Consider the following 14,651-nt stretch of genomic DNA (forward strand, 5'->3'; position numbering starts at 1 on the left):
AGAACTCTTGCACGTCCTCTTTCTTTAAGGAAGCTCAACTAAAACTCCTAGGTATTTCATCCTACAAATCCATATTTATTTAACTCTGTTTTTAAGATGACATGTTTTAGGAAAAAATTAAGAGTATAAAATGAAAGAACTTGTTCTTTTTAAAATCCTAAAAAAAAACCCTTTTTACATATTTCGATTGTTTCTCAAATTTGGGGTTTGGTAAAGATTTCTGTCTGTATGTTGGTTGAGCTTTATAAGTTGGTTAGAAAAAAATTAAATAAGCCTACATCAATTTTGAACCCAATTTTAATCAAACACTACCTAATTTATTTACTTGGGATTTGCATCAAAGTCCCAAACATGACATTAGAATTTGATGTAATGTTTCAAAAGACAAAGAACTAATGCGATTAAGACATTGATTGAACCCTTTCATTAAGAACTTAGGTGCATACACAATTTTTAGGGCCCTTTAACTATGGAGTTAGGCAAACTTTACTTTCACAGAGTAAGTTTAATTTTGACCAAAATAAATAAATAAAGTAAGTTTGATATAATTAAGCTTAGCACAATTAAGTTTGAAAAACGGACTTTGTGTCGAGAATAGATATAAAGGCAAAAATTGATAGATGGTTAGAAGCGTATTTTCGGGGGTTGACAAAGGCCACGTGCCCCCAAGAATTTCAATTGTTTTGTAGACTATGTATTTTTATGTAGAAACTTTCGTGTATTTTTTTTATAATTTTATTTTTTCCCATGTAAAAACCTTAGATGCCCCTTTGGAGATGATATATGAAATTAATATTAGAATGCAAACAATATTAATGTTGGAACGAGAATAATTATATAAGTGTTACATGCTTGATTTTCTTTTAACAAAATTTTAGATTCGAGTATTATAGATTAAAAAAACTCCGCTAGAAGTGTTAGTTCCACTATAATGTGAATGTTTTCACCTTGAACAAAATTACCTCTCATGAAAGATACATGTAAGCACACAACAAAAAGAATAATGAATATGACAAGCAACCATTGTAAGAGTGAATAGTGAATTACAACGTTAAAGACAAAAAGAGAGACGTTGTGAATTTTTTTAAAAGAATGATGAGGCTGTTAGTGAGGAAGAGTGTATAATTTAAATGTGTCACTCTTGAGAAGAATAACTCAGATTGAAATAGATAAACATAAATTATTGAATTTGGTTTTCACAATCTAATTTATGAAATAAATAATATTTGACGGAAAGAAATAGATGAAACAATGAAGCCATATCATTGGTAAATATATATAGAGATATAAAATAAAATAAAAAAGATTTCAGTTAACTTAGACAGCACGCATCCCTCCCATTATATAGGATGCCCCATCTGAAAGAACCTCATTCTTCCCATTCCCATCGAATCGAAACCCTAGTTGCTAATTTCTTCATCTCAACGCGCAATTCAAACATTCGTCGATCTGACAGAGCACGTCGTTCATCCGCTAACAACAACATCGCTCGCTTGAAGCTTCCTCCGACGGCCTCCACCGCTGCAAGCAGGATCTAGGGTTGTTCCCCGAGTCTTAAATACACGTTGTTAGGGTTTGGGTTTCACCAGGATAGGAATGAAATTGTTAGATACTTGAATAGAAACAGTTTCTTTTTTAAGATTTGGTGTTCTTATTTGTATTACACATTCTTATTAGTAATTTGTTGATTTTATCAATGGATATTGTAAGACCTGTTTGCTGGCTATTTTGTTCACTGCATTTCAATTCTGTTAATTCAACTTGATTGGTAAAAAAGCAGAAATAATGGAAAGGAAATACTCTAGTTATCAAAGGACTAAGAGTATCCTTTGTTTTAGCCTCAAATTATAAATTGCACATCTCAATATCCACCTTGTGCCTTTCTTCATATTCAAGGATGAAGCAACATGAATCATTGTCCATTGTAATACAAAAATGATTGAATTGAATCAAAATTAAACAATATGATAAGAAAAACACCAATGGATGGATAATACAAATATATTTCAATATAATAGTTCTGGATGACATATTAGATAAATTTCATGTTTCTAATTTGCACTTTGTTCTACCATAAAAGTGATTCTGCTTATGCTTATATCTGTTTGTATGCTCCTGCAATAGAGAGAACCTTCAAACTAAAAGGTGCATCCTATTCCTGACAGGGTGTTTGGTTTCATCCTCACAGGTTGGAGGAGGTAATACAAGCTTTGGCCTCGTACCTAACAAAATCCAAGCCTATTAGGTATGGAAGGTCCTACTCGCCATCAAATTGTTATGCCGTTGCCCACATATGTGCATGAATATCCAGCTCACAATTATAGGGGTAGGACAATTGAGAGAGAATCTCCTCATCATGGAGTTGATTATGGACTAGTTAAAAAATTAGGTAGAGAAGTAGAGTTGAGTGAATGGCAGAGAAAGCAGTTTTCTGGTGAAGGTCCGAAGAGATTTCAAACTTCTAAGACAACATACAGTCTTATTAATGGACAACAGCGTCAAAGTCCAAGAGCTCTAATTGATGCATTTGGAGGTGACAAACGGCTGGGTAGAAATGGTATAGACAAGGTTTTGACAACGTCATGGCAGAATACTGAAGAGGAGGAGTTTAATTGGGGAGATATGAGTCCAAAATTAGCAGAACATAATACAAATAATGGTTATCTGCAGTCAACTACTGGTTTCACCACGGGAAAGCCAGTTATCGTTGGAGCTAACGCAATTTCTTCTGAGCAAGATACCAGGAAGGGTTGGTCTAGTGGGTCTCAGCTTCCTCCTGTTGATGATTCCTCAGTTATAGCAGAAGATGCATTCACCTCTTCAGCTGTATGTTTCCTCAACTTCTATCTTTTATACTTTATCTTTCTATACAATATAATAGCAATGCGACTTTTTATCTTTGTACTGCCTAGTTCTTTAATATGATTGATGATATTGTGTTTTCCCTAAAATGCATGTTTTTGGCATGTCAGTATGTGCACTACTTCATGAATCATATATCATTAGTACTCCAAGATTCAGTCATAATTTTCTGGTGATGGCATTGCTATTAGCTTTTCTGAGAAGTTTGAATCAAATGAAATGTCTTGCTTTCATTCATATTTTCCTGGAGATTGTGTCCTTATTTTGAATTATCTTCACATGGATTCATTAATATCCCATTGTTAGAGTAAACTAGAAACTTTTAGTGCTTTTCTTTTAAAATTTACCATGTACTCAGGCATGGCTAATGGCTTTTGTTTACTGATGTTTTCCTTCTAGTATTTTGAATTTGATACGCACCTTTCAATTAACTACGTCGAGTTCATCTCTCTTAGTATAATTTAATAGGAAACGGAATTTGCTAATATCTTGCTGATAGATAATGGATTTGAAAATTCATATATTCTCTGCAGTATTCTGGTGTATCACTGGGTCAGGTATCTGGATTCCAGAACCCAATAAATCAGAGTCAAGGCTCTGGTCAGCGTATTGATGCTTGGAAGATTTCTAGTCATCCATCTGTTTCTACCCGACACCCCTTTAATATTGAGAACAAAGACTTCAATAACGGGAACCTACATCAGTTGCCTAATCAGCTAGCTGGCCTGCTTTCATCTAACCCTCAAAACCGAGGACAAGCACCACAACTACAGTTTTTTCCATCTCAGGATCCGGCAGCATCACAATTTAGTGGGAGCTCTTTTCCAGGACATGGTGCTGCTAGAAATACACATTTGTCAAACGCGCCACCAAATATGGCATTCCCTTTACCCGGCCAAAATATGGTGAATAACTCTTTTCATTTGCTGGGGGCAGCCTTGCCACCCTTACATCCAGCCCGACCCCCATTGCTACCTCATCCTTATCCTACTCCTCTTGTTTCAAGTCAGCAGCCAACTGTTCCATATTCTAATTTGATTAATTCACTCGTGGCCCAAGGTGTATTCTCATGGGCTAATCCGGTCCCTGCACAGGTAACTAAATCTTTTATAAGACCTTTTTTCCTTTCTTCTGCCACTGTTGATTTGATTGTACAAACAAAGAGTAATGAAATTGAGTTATTTGTTTTCAGGATTCTGTTGGAATTGAGTTCAATCTGGATATTCTGAAGGTTCATCATGAATCTGCAATCAGTGCTTTATATGGTGATCTCCCTAGACAATGCAGAACTTGTGGTCTCCGTTTCAAATGCCAAGATGAGCACAGTAATCACATGGATTGGCATGTGACTAAGAACCGGATGTCTAAAAACCGTAAGCAGAAGCCTTCTCGTAAGTGGTTTGTGAGTGTGAGGATGTGGCTTAGTGGTGCAGAGGCATTAGGAACAGAATCAGCTCCAGGTTTTTTGCGAACTGATACGGTTGAGGAAAAGAAAGATGATGAAGAGTTGGCTGTTCCTGCTGATGAGGACCAGAATACATGTGCATTATGTCTAGAACCTTTTGGTAAGTTTTACAGTGATGAAACGGAGGATTGGATGTATAGAGGAGCTGTGTATCTTAATGCACCCAACGGAACAACAGCAGGCTTGAACAGGTCACAATTAGGCCCCATCATTCATGCTAAGTGCAGATCTGAATCTAGTGTGGCTCCATTTAATGATTTTGCGCTGGATGAAGGGGTACGCCTTTCATAATTGTCTTAGTTTCATTCTCCTTATTGTTCAAATTCTGAGCATGCATTGACAAGGCATTGTGATCATTTGAACGATTATAATTTACTTTTATTTTCCCCTACGCTTCCTGTTATGTTTTTACTTTCCCATTTGCAAAATGTACTTTTGAGGGGAGAGGTAGGGTCGAATGTGTGACAAAATGAGTGGGATGAATAAAATCGCCAAATCTAGTCGTGAGGCAGGGAAGATTCTGCCACATTGGATTCAAATATTCGTTCAACAACACTCCCATGTTTGGTTGAGTGCTCATACTCAACATGAACTAACATTAAATTTTGAGAATGTAATCACATGACTTGTTTTGAGTAAATTTCGCCCCAACATATGCGTTTCACAAATTCAATGGAACTAAAGTTTTATGTTATATATTGTGGTTAGCCTGCAAACTGTATGGGTGGTATTTGTGCTCTTGTACATGTTACATAAACTGCCAAGTTTTGTGCCTATTAATATATAGTCTCTCTTTACTAACTCTGTTCTGCGTTATTTATTTCATGTGAGCTTATACATGTGCTCCACGCAGTCTTCAGAAAATATTTATTTTTTTCTTCTTCTGTATGCAGGGCACCAGTGAGGAAGGGAGTAAAAGAAAACGAATGCGGCATTGACTTGAGTTGAGCATTTTTTAGCGCTGTAACTAATGAGTTTCTGTTTAGTGAATGCTTTTACATCATTTTTTAAGTAGAGCTGAATCTTTTGTAAATGCTACATATCTGGGAATTGGCAAGGATTCATGCGTACAACTTACTGTCTTATTTACTGTATTTTATGTAACTCGTGCACACATGAGAGTGCAAATTTCAGACATTTGATCTTTCTTCTTTCGTTAAATTAATAATGCGAGTTATTTTACTTCCAACAGCTCTTCTCTATTAGTAGTATTTTTCAATATCCCTTGCCTCTTGTGTTTTTTTGGGGTCTAATTTTCCTCTTTAAAAATATGCAATTTGGTTATTATTGGACGTTACTGTGTGTGATGCCAATGGCATACTCATGTCACATCTTCCCTCTACCTCTATCCGCTGTGTTAATTGATCATTTTCAGAATATCAACAAAGAATTATAAATTAATAATGATCACTTTATATATATAAGGATAAACATTTGCTATAGATAGACTTAGGTTCCATTTTTGACAAGTTTGTCATAGATTCACTGCTATATATTAATATATATCCGTGTCATTCTCAATCCATCAAATTCAAATACTCTGCGCGTGATTGAAGTTGAAGACAATAGGTGCATCTTTATCTCCACGGCCACTGCAATTCACAACCACCTTAGTTCCATTGCATAATGTAGGGACCAACTTCTCCAATATACCCAATGCATGTGACGCCTCCAGGGATGGAATTATACCCTCCAATTTGCATAATCTTTCATACGCTGCAAAAAGTGAATTATTAGTTAATTAGTGCTTGTTTGCTTACAAGTTATCTCAATAGAAAAAAAAGATATTTTTATTTTATTTTAGAGAAATGCTAGTATAACACTTTTTATATTTTATAATTACCATGAAGTGCTTCTTGATCGGTTGCAATGTAGAACTCCGCACGTCCGCTTTCTTTAAGGAAGCTCAACTCTGGACTAACTCCTGGGTACTCCATCCTGTAAATCCATTTTTATTTAGCTGTGTGTTTTTGGATTAAAGGTTTTAGGAACAAATTAAGATTATAATTAAAATTAAAGGACTTGTTCTTTTTTAAATCCTTAAAAAAAACCCTTTTTACATATTTCTATTGTTTCACAAATTAGGAAGTTTGGTATATATGTCTGTCTATAAGTTAGTTGAGTTTTATAAGTTGGGCAGAAATAATTCAAATAGGCATACATCAATTTTGAATACTTCCTACTTTATTGCTTATAAATAAAACCTAATTTATTTCCTTGGGGTTTTGCATCAAAGTCCCAAACATTAGAAATTGATGTAATGTTTCAAAAGACAAAGAATTGATGGGATTAAGACATTGAGCGTAACCTTTCACTACGTATTAGTTAGGAGGATACACATTTTATAGGGTCCTTTTATTTTAGAGTTAGATAAACTTAAAGTTTGATAAAAGTAACATTCATATTTGTTGTGAAATATAATTAACTTTGAAAAAGGGAATTTGTGTTTGGGAATAGATATAAAGTGAGTTTTAAAAAATTAAATAAATCTAGTTTGAATAGAATAAAGAGAAGAAAATTTTCCGATGTACAAAAAAAAAAAGAATAAAGAGAAGATGCTTTTAAATATTAATAGAAAAAAAAAAATAATAAGTGAAATTTAAGAACGCAAATCTTCCCTGTCTTATTTTTTCCATTCTACCATTTGTTGATATGTCAAAATTTTATTGGGAGAACAAATCGATGTAAATGAGACGATAAATGAATGAATGAATTACCCAGGTGCAATGGAGTGAGGTTGAATAATTTGAAGACCATCCTGATCCTGCATCAAATAGCTCTTAGCACCATGGTAAACACCCACTTCCCCTGTGGCCAATGTTGAAGAATGTTTTCCAGTCTCTAACCCAAGCCCACCTGCTTCAACTCCAATGAGCCTCACATCCTTGTCTCCCACAAACTCATGGAACAGGCCCACAGCATTGGACCCTGTCCCTACACAAGCCACAAGAATATCTGGTTTCCCTCCCCATTTTTTCCATGCTTGTTTCCTCGTTTCTTTCCCAATCACTGACTGAAATTCACGTACCATGGTGGGACACGGGTGTGGTCCAACCGCTGAACCTGTCAAGTGGTAGCTGTTCTCCAAGTCTCCCACCCAACAGCGAAAGGACTCTGATGCTGCATCTTTGAAGCCTCCATTAACCGCTTCAACCTACATATATATACACCACATGTTAAATAAATTAAATACCCTGTCCATAACAAGTACATGACGCACGTGACATTGTGCATAACAAGTACATCATGCACGTGATCTTGTGCCTAACAAATTCCCCAAGGTAGGACTCAATCAATTAAAAAGTAACTAATTAATTTTTATTTTCTTGAGACAATTCTGTTTTACATCTTCTCACTTTTCTTATCATAACATTCATCATTTTCCTTATTTCATATAAAAAACTTCAACATCATACTTTATTTCAGAGAAATTAATCATTTATCACTTGAACGAATTAACCATTCATTGATAAACATCTAGCTTACTATTGAATTTAAATAATTTAGGAAGACAGATTAATAATATTGCTTGTATTTATTTTTATCATTTATAGGATTAATCAATTCTTTGGTTTAAAGACAAGTATAGACAATTTTGTCAGAGTTGGAAATATTCACGTTTCAGTAGAGCTAGTTCCTTCATCAAATCACAATAAGTAATATATCATGGATTAAGGTAATTACCAGTTGAGGAAAGAAAAAAAAAAGATGTGCTTTAATTACCTGAGCTCCCAAGAGCTTGATTAAGCGTACATTTGTAAATTGTCTCTCTATGTCCTTGGCGGCCATGAAGACGATGCAGCGAAGACCAAGCTTAGCACAAGCTGCGGTAGTTGCAAGGCCATGTTGTCCGGAGCCGGTGGCGGTGATGACGGTTGTGCGGCCCATTCGCTTAGCGATCATGGCCTGTGCAAGAGCGTTGTTCATCTTGTGTGTGCCGGTGTGGTTGAGATCTTCTCTCTTTAAATATATCTCAGGCCCTTTCCCATTGTTCAGGTTCTTGTAATGCTCAGATAACCGCTTTGCGTGATACAGTGGTGTCTCTCTGCCGCTATACTCTCTCAATTCCTCTGTCAGCTCTGCCTGCATGTATAAAGTTAATTTATTTTTGTGAAGCAGATAAGTGCATAATTTTATAAAAAATAAATCGATAGTACTTTTTGAAATCATTTTATCATGTGATAATACTTTATAAAATATAATAGATGAATTATCAAATTATATTTTTATTAACATCAAATTTATTTAAACTCTAATGTGCATGATTAAATAACTCCTTTAATTTTTACCATTGTGATCGACACAAGTTGAGCGTTAACAGTAAAATTTAAATGGATGGGAAGAAAAAAATGTAGGTAAGAGATAAAAAAAAAAGTAAAGTGATTTTTAAGTTATTAAACTTATAGAAGATCGAAGAAATTAAAGTGGAAGGAAAGAAAAAATTTCGGATGAATTTTAATTCTAACCTGAAAAACTTGATCTTGGAGAGTCTTTTTGAACTCAGCTTCAAGCTGGTTCAAACATGCAACAAGTGTCTCGGGTACAAACTTGCCTCCAAACCTACCAAAATTTCCAGAACTAGTGAGGCCATTCATCTCTTCATCAATTTCTGTGGCCTTCTCTATCGAGGGCTTTCTGGGTACGTAGGTAGTGTTCAATTCAGGGACCCTAGTAGTCTTAAGGGTATCATGGGTCACCACTGCTTGAACCACCAAGGATTGGACCTCTTTTTTGGACATTTCTTTCTTATCCATGAATTGTCGACTAGTCCTAGAGTTGCTGCTAACAATTGCCCCTTGCAATTTGCATGCAATCATCATGTTTCTTTGAGTGATGAACTATTTAGTTATTGGTTTGTGTTTTGTGATCCTATCCCCGCCACCTTTTATACTGAGAGGTCCATGTACGGGGAATAGTTTTAGGCACCTTTTTCCATATGAATAACTAGTGGAATGAAAGCGTACACGTTATCTTCAGCTATAGATTTCGCACTCTTAAAATATGCGCTAAAATATGAAGTAATGTTTCACACCTATTGCAACTCCACATTTTGAAAGATATAAAAATAGAGTAGAGAAAAATAAGAGATATATTGATATGGAAGAAAGTGAGATGAAAGAGAACATTGTTAAAAATAATAATATTTATGTGTATGAAAATTAAAATTAGAAGAATATATTTATGTGTATGAAATGATAATATTTTTTTTTTATGGTGGATGGGGACGATGGAGTGGAGAACGAGAAGGAAGGCAAGCACAAGTAGGTGATCATGAATGAGTTAGGCGCAATGAGAGAAGATGCGCGTGGGGATTAAAAAAGACAATCAAATGTGTCACTTAGGAGTATTTTAAATGAGAGTAAATTCTAACTATTTAAAATAATCTGATGGTTATTATTAAATGCTCTCATCTAATAGTGTGTTAATATTTTATGCAATATATATTCACCAAAAACCACAATCCACCAAATGTACATATTCTATGCAATATATATTTATGCACAAAAATATAATTTCTAACACCTCACATAATCAAATTTCAAGCAATCAATTTTCAAATCATATAACAAGATAATTCAACCAATATTAAAAGCAATATGGTTATAATATAAAAAGAAGAGTATTATAAATTGCAAATTCAACAGCCAAAGCAGAAACAACAAATATATTCACGAAGGTATTATCAAGACTAAGATTTGAAGAGCTACGTATCAATGAGGAGTGTTAGAAAGGGGTGCAATATTCTAAAACAATTTAGAAAAATGTGTAAGTTTAAAAAAAGAGAAAGAAAGATGTAGGATAGGTCATGAATCATGATAATTAATAGAAAAAGCTAGAAGCATTATAGGCGGTGATTCAAGAATCAAGCCTATAAATAGGAAACTGGGAAAAGAAATCAATGTAAGCCCCAAAATCAGTTGCTATGGTTCTTGTTAAAGAAAACAGAGCAATGGTATTGGTAGGGATGACAAGAAACAGAGCAACAAAGTAGATAAAGAGTGAAGAACAAAGGCAATCTGCTTCGGGAAGGTGGGGGTAACCAGCAATGGCACCACACTGAATCAATTGACTAGCAGAGTATTAGGCCTCGATGTGAGTGACTAGTTGCGTTTTAAAAACGACGCAACAATAACAATTGTGTCAACGCTATTCATAACACATGAATCAAAATCAAAAGAGAATAACCATAACCATAACCATAACCATATATAAATATAACCGCAAAATTCGATAATTATTTATTACACCACTTGAGGCAAGTTTACAAAATTGTGGTGAAAATTCCAAATGCTGAAACAGCAGTTTATTCAAAGCAAAAAATGAAACATTGTGCAGCCCGGGCGGAACTCCTTTGGTCTTCAATAGTGAAAGTCAATACTCGAACCTAAGAGCTAGAGATTCTCCAAGGTGCGTTTATTGACTTGTTCTCCATTTTGTTGAAAACTAAGGTTGCACCACTCCAAGCTTGTCACCCTACATATCAGAACATGCAAATCAATTTCAGTACTAATTTCTAATCATCATAGTGTTGTGTTGAGTGCTGTGTAATGCAATTAAATTACTTACCACATGCATCTTAGGGGATTGGATCCATCACGGCAGAACTGATCCTTTCAATTGTGCACTTAATCAAATCACGAACAGTCGGCACTGAAGTAATAGTTAGCTTTGCATCCGGGGCTGAATTAGCCAAGATCTGAAATGCAACTGTGAGTAAAGTACCTCCACCTCCAACTTCAAGTATGAGTCCTTCATTATTCACTCTAGGTGGCCCATCAGGAAGAATTGCAAAGCCTGAGGGTAGCAGGGCAACATAACTTGGATCCCCACCGGTCAGAACTAAATTCATGGCACTAACATCCACAGGTGCATAAATAACATATGACCCAGTTGAATCAGTGCAACTTTCTTGAAGTACCACCATGTTGGTGGTTTCAGCATTCTGCATGCATCCAAAACACAAAGTTATAACATGTATATGATAATTGTTTTTGTACTACTACTACTACTACTACCTATATATAACTTACATTGTTACGAAGTATAGAGACATAGTTGCCAGGGTTACGCCCATTTGCTATGTGTACCAGTTCTTCAGTTAGACCCCCATTGGAGAGAATATCCCACTGTCAATGCAATTCAATGTGTAAGCTTCAACAATGAAAGCACTTCATGTATAAATTCAAATTCCTCAGTACTGATTCTTTTTATTAGTCAGTGTACAAATTCATATTCCTGTATACATAGATACAAACATACATACCTGACTCCTACTGTTTGCATCACGAAGGAAATCAAAAACCCTCTTTGGAGGGACTGGAAGCCATAAGGAAGTTGCAGCACTCAGCACAAGACTGGGGTCTCTGCCCGGTTCATCCACACCATTTCGGGTCATCACCCTTATATCATTGCTTCCGACTAGCGTTGACCAAGTAGATGAAGCACCAACACCAGTACAATAGCCCATCACCATTTTCTCTGCCAGATTCAGAATACTCTTTCTTCCATCAGCATCGGTTACCGCTGTATATAAGGATCAGAAATTCAGTCTTAATTAATCATCTATATGTTTGAGTTTGAGTGTATATGATAGATAACATTTTAAGATGATTCTTCAAGTAGGAAAGGGATAATTAGAACAAAAAAAAAAGGATAAGAAAGTAGAGATCGATGCCACATACGACAAATGTCCCCTGCTGGTATGATGCTGGCCATTGAACTAGCAAGACGTTCACACTGTCTATCTAATGTAGCTACCCAGCGTTTAGCTCCAAAGGGAAGGCCAGACCCAACTAGAGGCCTATATATGCTATTCACCGCTCTATCATCAACCTCTACATGCTCTACCCAAGTAATCTGTGAAACATTAAAAGATAACTAATTGAGTTGGAGTGATTTTGGTTTAGTTTCAAAGGGAAATTAAAAGAAGGTTATGAACAATATGGACATTAAATAGAAGCTCAATTGATGGACAATGTCACCTTGGAGTAGCCACTTGGCAATGGTTGAATCACACAACCAGAGGGCCTTCTTCGGTTTCTTGATATTGTACTGGGTCGCAGATTATCCAAGGACACATCAACCACAGCCCATATCCCATCTGGATGCTGCTTACAGTATCTCACCAAATAGTTCTCACGAGTAGAAACAAGTGGTGTAGGCAGCTGGAACTCAGCTTGAATCTGAAACAAAAAACTTCAATTGTTAGATAGATGAAATGCATATTAATATTACACATCTATATATTATTGATGTGAACATATTAACATTATAATTAGTACTATGTAAACACTACTATCCAGCTAATGGTTGGAATACAAAATTTTTCAAGCAATTTTGACTCGCTTGTTTTGTTGTAAGCTTGGTAACACTCATATACATTTAGACCAAATTAATTTCCTTGAGAGGAGAAAGGGGAAAAATTGAGTACCACTTGTAATGCGCCATTGTAGTTTCCTGCCACGCCTGTTGAGAGCACTTCCAGTGTTGATGCCTTGGACACAATGTGGCAAAAGAAACTTGCCCATTGGTTCTGCAAACAGTCCAAAGACAAATTATATATCTATTTCAAATGCCTCACTAGGAAAATTATAACAACAACACATAAAAGTTTTTAAGGACATTGACACTCACCACGTTCATTAACATATCAACTAAGTTGGCTGGGTTCATCATAATAATAGCTGAATCTCTTGAAGATTCAGACCTTACGCCGAAGGGTTTGGAACCTGTACCCCTAGGAAACACCCTGAGGTATTCCTCTTCATTCAGTATCTCAGCATTGTGGTTGTTGCTGAGGACCCATAAAGGGTGTCCAGCACGAGCTAACCTTACTAGCTCCTCCATTGCAGCAACAGCAACCTCCACAATGATAGGTTTGTCAGCATCAGCAAGAATTGGGGGGAGTGATGACCTAAGAAGGTCATTGCCATCACCACCATAGTTTCCTACTCCGAGATCAAATGCTCGCGAAGAAGAAGGCATTTGATTGTAATTTTGAGATAAAAGGCTGGAGTAGGATGTTGTGGACTTCCCAGCATATTTTGCCACAATTCCTGAAATCCTCTCAATCTGAAATATGAGAAATTTTTATTAGCATAGGGAATGAAAGTATTGCTATTAAATAATTAACAGTTAAATCTTGTGTTATGGTTATTGGTGGTACCTCTTCTCTCAATCTAGCATTCTCCAACTTCATAAACTGCTCGTCATAGGACATTTCGCCAGGCGAAGCAGGGCCTCCACAGGTGGTACATGTAGCCTTACTAAAGGCCTCCTTGTACCGCATGTTCTCAACGAGGAGTTTTTCATTCTCAGCCTTCAAATGCGCATTCTCCTGGCGTTCACTTTGAGCCTGTATAACCAGAAGCATTAATTAATGGTCCGATGCAACTTGAATACAAATAATTTAAAGGAATTGAATATAGATAGGCTCTTTAATTTTGTTTACCTTCATCTGAGTGCGCTTGTTCTGGAACCAAAACTTGATTTGCAAAGGCGCTAACCCCAGCTCGCCGCTCAGCTCTTTTCTTTGCTTGTCATCCGGGTGAGGACAATGCTTGTAGAACCTGATAAAGCCAAGTTTAAGAAACACAAAATTGAATCAGAAAATTACATAAGCAAACAAGCATGATATATGTTATGAGTTAAAGTTTTGCATTAGAAAAATTATGATTCTTACAATTCCATTTGGTGAATCTGGTGCGTGGTGTGGCGGTGGTAGCCCTTCTTCCGGGGTCGCTGGTTGGAGTCTTGTTGCTCATCAGTGAAAGGAACGTCAATGGTCTCCATGCCGGTGCCACCAGATTTGGCATCAATGTCATCCTCTTCTCTGCGCCTTACCTGACCACTCCCAGAGGAATTGTTGGGGGGTGACATATCAAGCATGGGATGGTGAGGATCAAACACGTTGGAGTTAAACATTGTTGCAGTCTGCAATAAACAGGAATCCAGAAACATTAATTCAACACTGAGAAGCAAATGTATCATAGAAAGGAAACAAAAAGTAGTTTATTTCAACAAAATCAACACATATGCAGTCACAGAGTTAGAGAAATAATGCTCTGTCTTTTGCTCTGTTCTGAGAAAAATTCTGTAATAAATAAAGCAAAATCGTCACCTATTTGAAATGAATGCAATAAACCAATGGTTCACTTCATATATATCATGGAAACAACACAGAAATTAAGGAGACTTGGCAAAAAAAAAAAAGAGTTCCTTAAAACTGTTTCTTACATGCATGACTCAACCTGGAAAAAACAAAAGGGAAAACAGAAAAAGACAAGAGGGAGAGTTGACAATGTGAAAAGTTGACATTATAGTG

General features: G+C 36.1%; 3 protein-coding genes across 4 annotated transcripts; 1 reads left to right on the forward strand and 2 right to left on the reverse strand.

The window, feature by feature from the left end:
- Positions 1 to 1,338: 1,338 nt before the first annotated feature.
- On the forward strand, positions 1,339 to 5,516 carry LOC130741415 (polyadenylation and cleavage factor homolog 4-like). 2 transcript variants are annotated; one of them, XM_057594313.1, is made up of 5 exons: positions 1,339 to 1,539; positions 2,166 to 2,826; positions 3,396 to 3,956; positions 4,055 to 4,603; positions 5,221 to 5,516. In XM_057594313.1, exons 2-5 carry the CDS (start codon positions 2,248 to 2,250, stop codon positions 5,263 to 5,265), a joined length of 1,734 nt encoding a protein of 577 aa, XP_057450296.1. In that variant the 5' UTR covers positions 1,339 to 1,539; positions 2,166 to 2,247; the 3' UTR covers positions 5,266 to 5,516. The 2 variants fall into 2 exon arrangements, with proteins under 2 accessions (XP_057450296.1, XP_057450295.1); XM_057594312.1 differs by having other exon boundaries at positions 2,189 to 2,826.
- Positions 5,517 to 5,717: 201 nt separating this feature from the next.
- Positions 5,718 to 9,229, reverse strand: LOC130741416 (tryptophan synthase beta chain 1-like). Its single transcript, XM_057594314.1, has 5 exons — positions 8,794 to 9,229; positions 8,051 to 8,410; positions 7,045 to 7,481; positions 6,171 to 6,265; positions 5,718 to 6,043 (listed from the first exon to the last, which is right to left on the reverse strand). The coding sequence occupies exons 1-5, from the start codon at positions 9,145 to 9,147 to the stop codon at positions 5,859 to 5,861; spliced, it is 1,431 nt and encodes a 476-aa protein (XP_057450297.1). The 5' UTR covers positions 9,148 to 9,229; the 3' UTR covers positions 5,718 to 5,858.
- Positions 9,230 to 10,536: 1,307 nt separating this feature from the next.
- LOC130736076 (homeobox-leucine zipper protein MERISTEM L1-like) lies at positions 10,537 to 14,321 on the reverse strand. The gene is made up of 11 exons (XM_057587928.1): positions 14,010 to 14,321; positions 13,779 to 13,896; positions 13,494 to 13,682; positions 12,962 to 13,399; positions 12,759 to 12,860; positions 12,310 to 12,510; positions 12,010 to 12,184; positions 11,592 to 11,851; positions 11,359 to 11,454; positions 10,895 to 11,270; positions 10,537 to 10,801 (listed from the first exon to the last, which is right to left on the reverse strand). Exons 1-10 carry the CDS (start codon positions 14,315 to 14,317, stop codon positions 10,905 to 10,907), a joined length of 2,253 nt encoding a protein of 750 aa, XP_057443911.1. The 5' UTR covers positions 14,318 to 14,321; the 3' UTR covers positions 10,537 to 10,801; positions 10,895 to 10,904.
- Positions 14,322 to 14,651: the final 330 nt, after the last annotated feature.

Source organism: Lotus japonicus, chromosome 2 (assembly GCF_012489685.1).
Source record: "Lotus japonicus ecotype B-129 chromosome 2, LjGifu_v1.2".
Lineage (NCBI taxonomy): Eukaryota > Viridiplantae > Streptophyta > Magnoliopsida > Fabales > Fabaceae > Lotus > Lotus japonicus.

What these genes read in the sequence shown, in the direction of transcription:
- LOC130741415 (XM_057594313.1), top strand. Translation starts at nt 2,248, where the DNA reads ATGGAAGGTCCTACTCGCCATCAAATTGTTATGCCGTTGCCCACATAT. An exon ending in ATGCATTCACCTCTTCAGCT is followed by an intron (nt 2,827 to 3,395) that starts GTATGTTTCCTC and finishes TATTCTCTGCAG; the next exon opens with TATTCTGGTGTATCACTGGG. An exon ending in CTAATCCGGTCCCTGCACAG is followed by an intron (nt 3,957 to 4,054) that starts GTAACTAAATCT and finishes ATTTGTTTTCAG; the next exon opens with GATTCTGTTGGAATTGAGTT.
- LOC130741416 (XM_057594314.1), bottom strand. Translation starts at nt 9,147, where the DNA reads ATGATGATTGCATGCAAATTGCAAGGGGCAATTGTTAGCAGCAACTCT. An exon ending in TCCAAGATCAAGTTTTTCAG is followed by an intron (nt 8,411 to 8,793) that starts GTTAGAATTAAA and finishes TTATACATGCAG; the next exon opens with GCAGAGCTGACAGAGGAATT. An exon ending in CGATCAAGAAGCACTTCATG is followed by an intron (nt 6,044 to 6,170) that starts GTAATTATAAAA and finishes CACTTTTTGCAG; the next exon opens with CGTATGAAAGATTATGCAAA.
- LOC130736076 (XM_057587928.1), bottom strand. Translation starts at nt 14,317, where the DNA reads ATGATACATTTGCTTCTCAGTGTTGAATTAATGTTTCTGGATTCCTGT. An exon ending in CAGATTCACCAAATGGAATT is followed by an intron (nt 13,897 to 14,009) that starts GTAAGAATCATA and finishes TGGCTTTATCAG; the next exon opens with GTTCTACAAGCATTGTCCTC. An exon ending in TTGATATGTTAATGAACGTG is followed by an intron (nt 12,861 to 12,961) that starts GTGAGTGTCAAT and finishes GACTGTTTGCAG; the next exon opens with AACCAATGGGCAAGTTTCTT.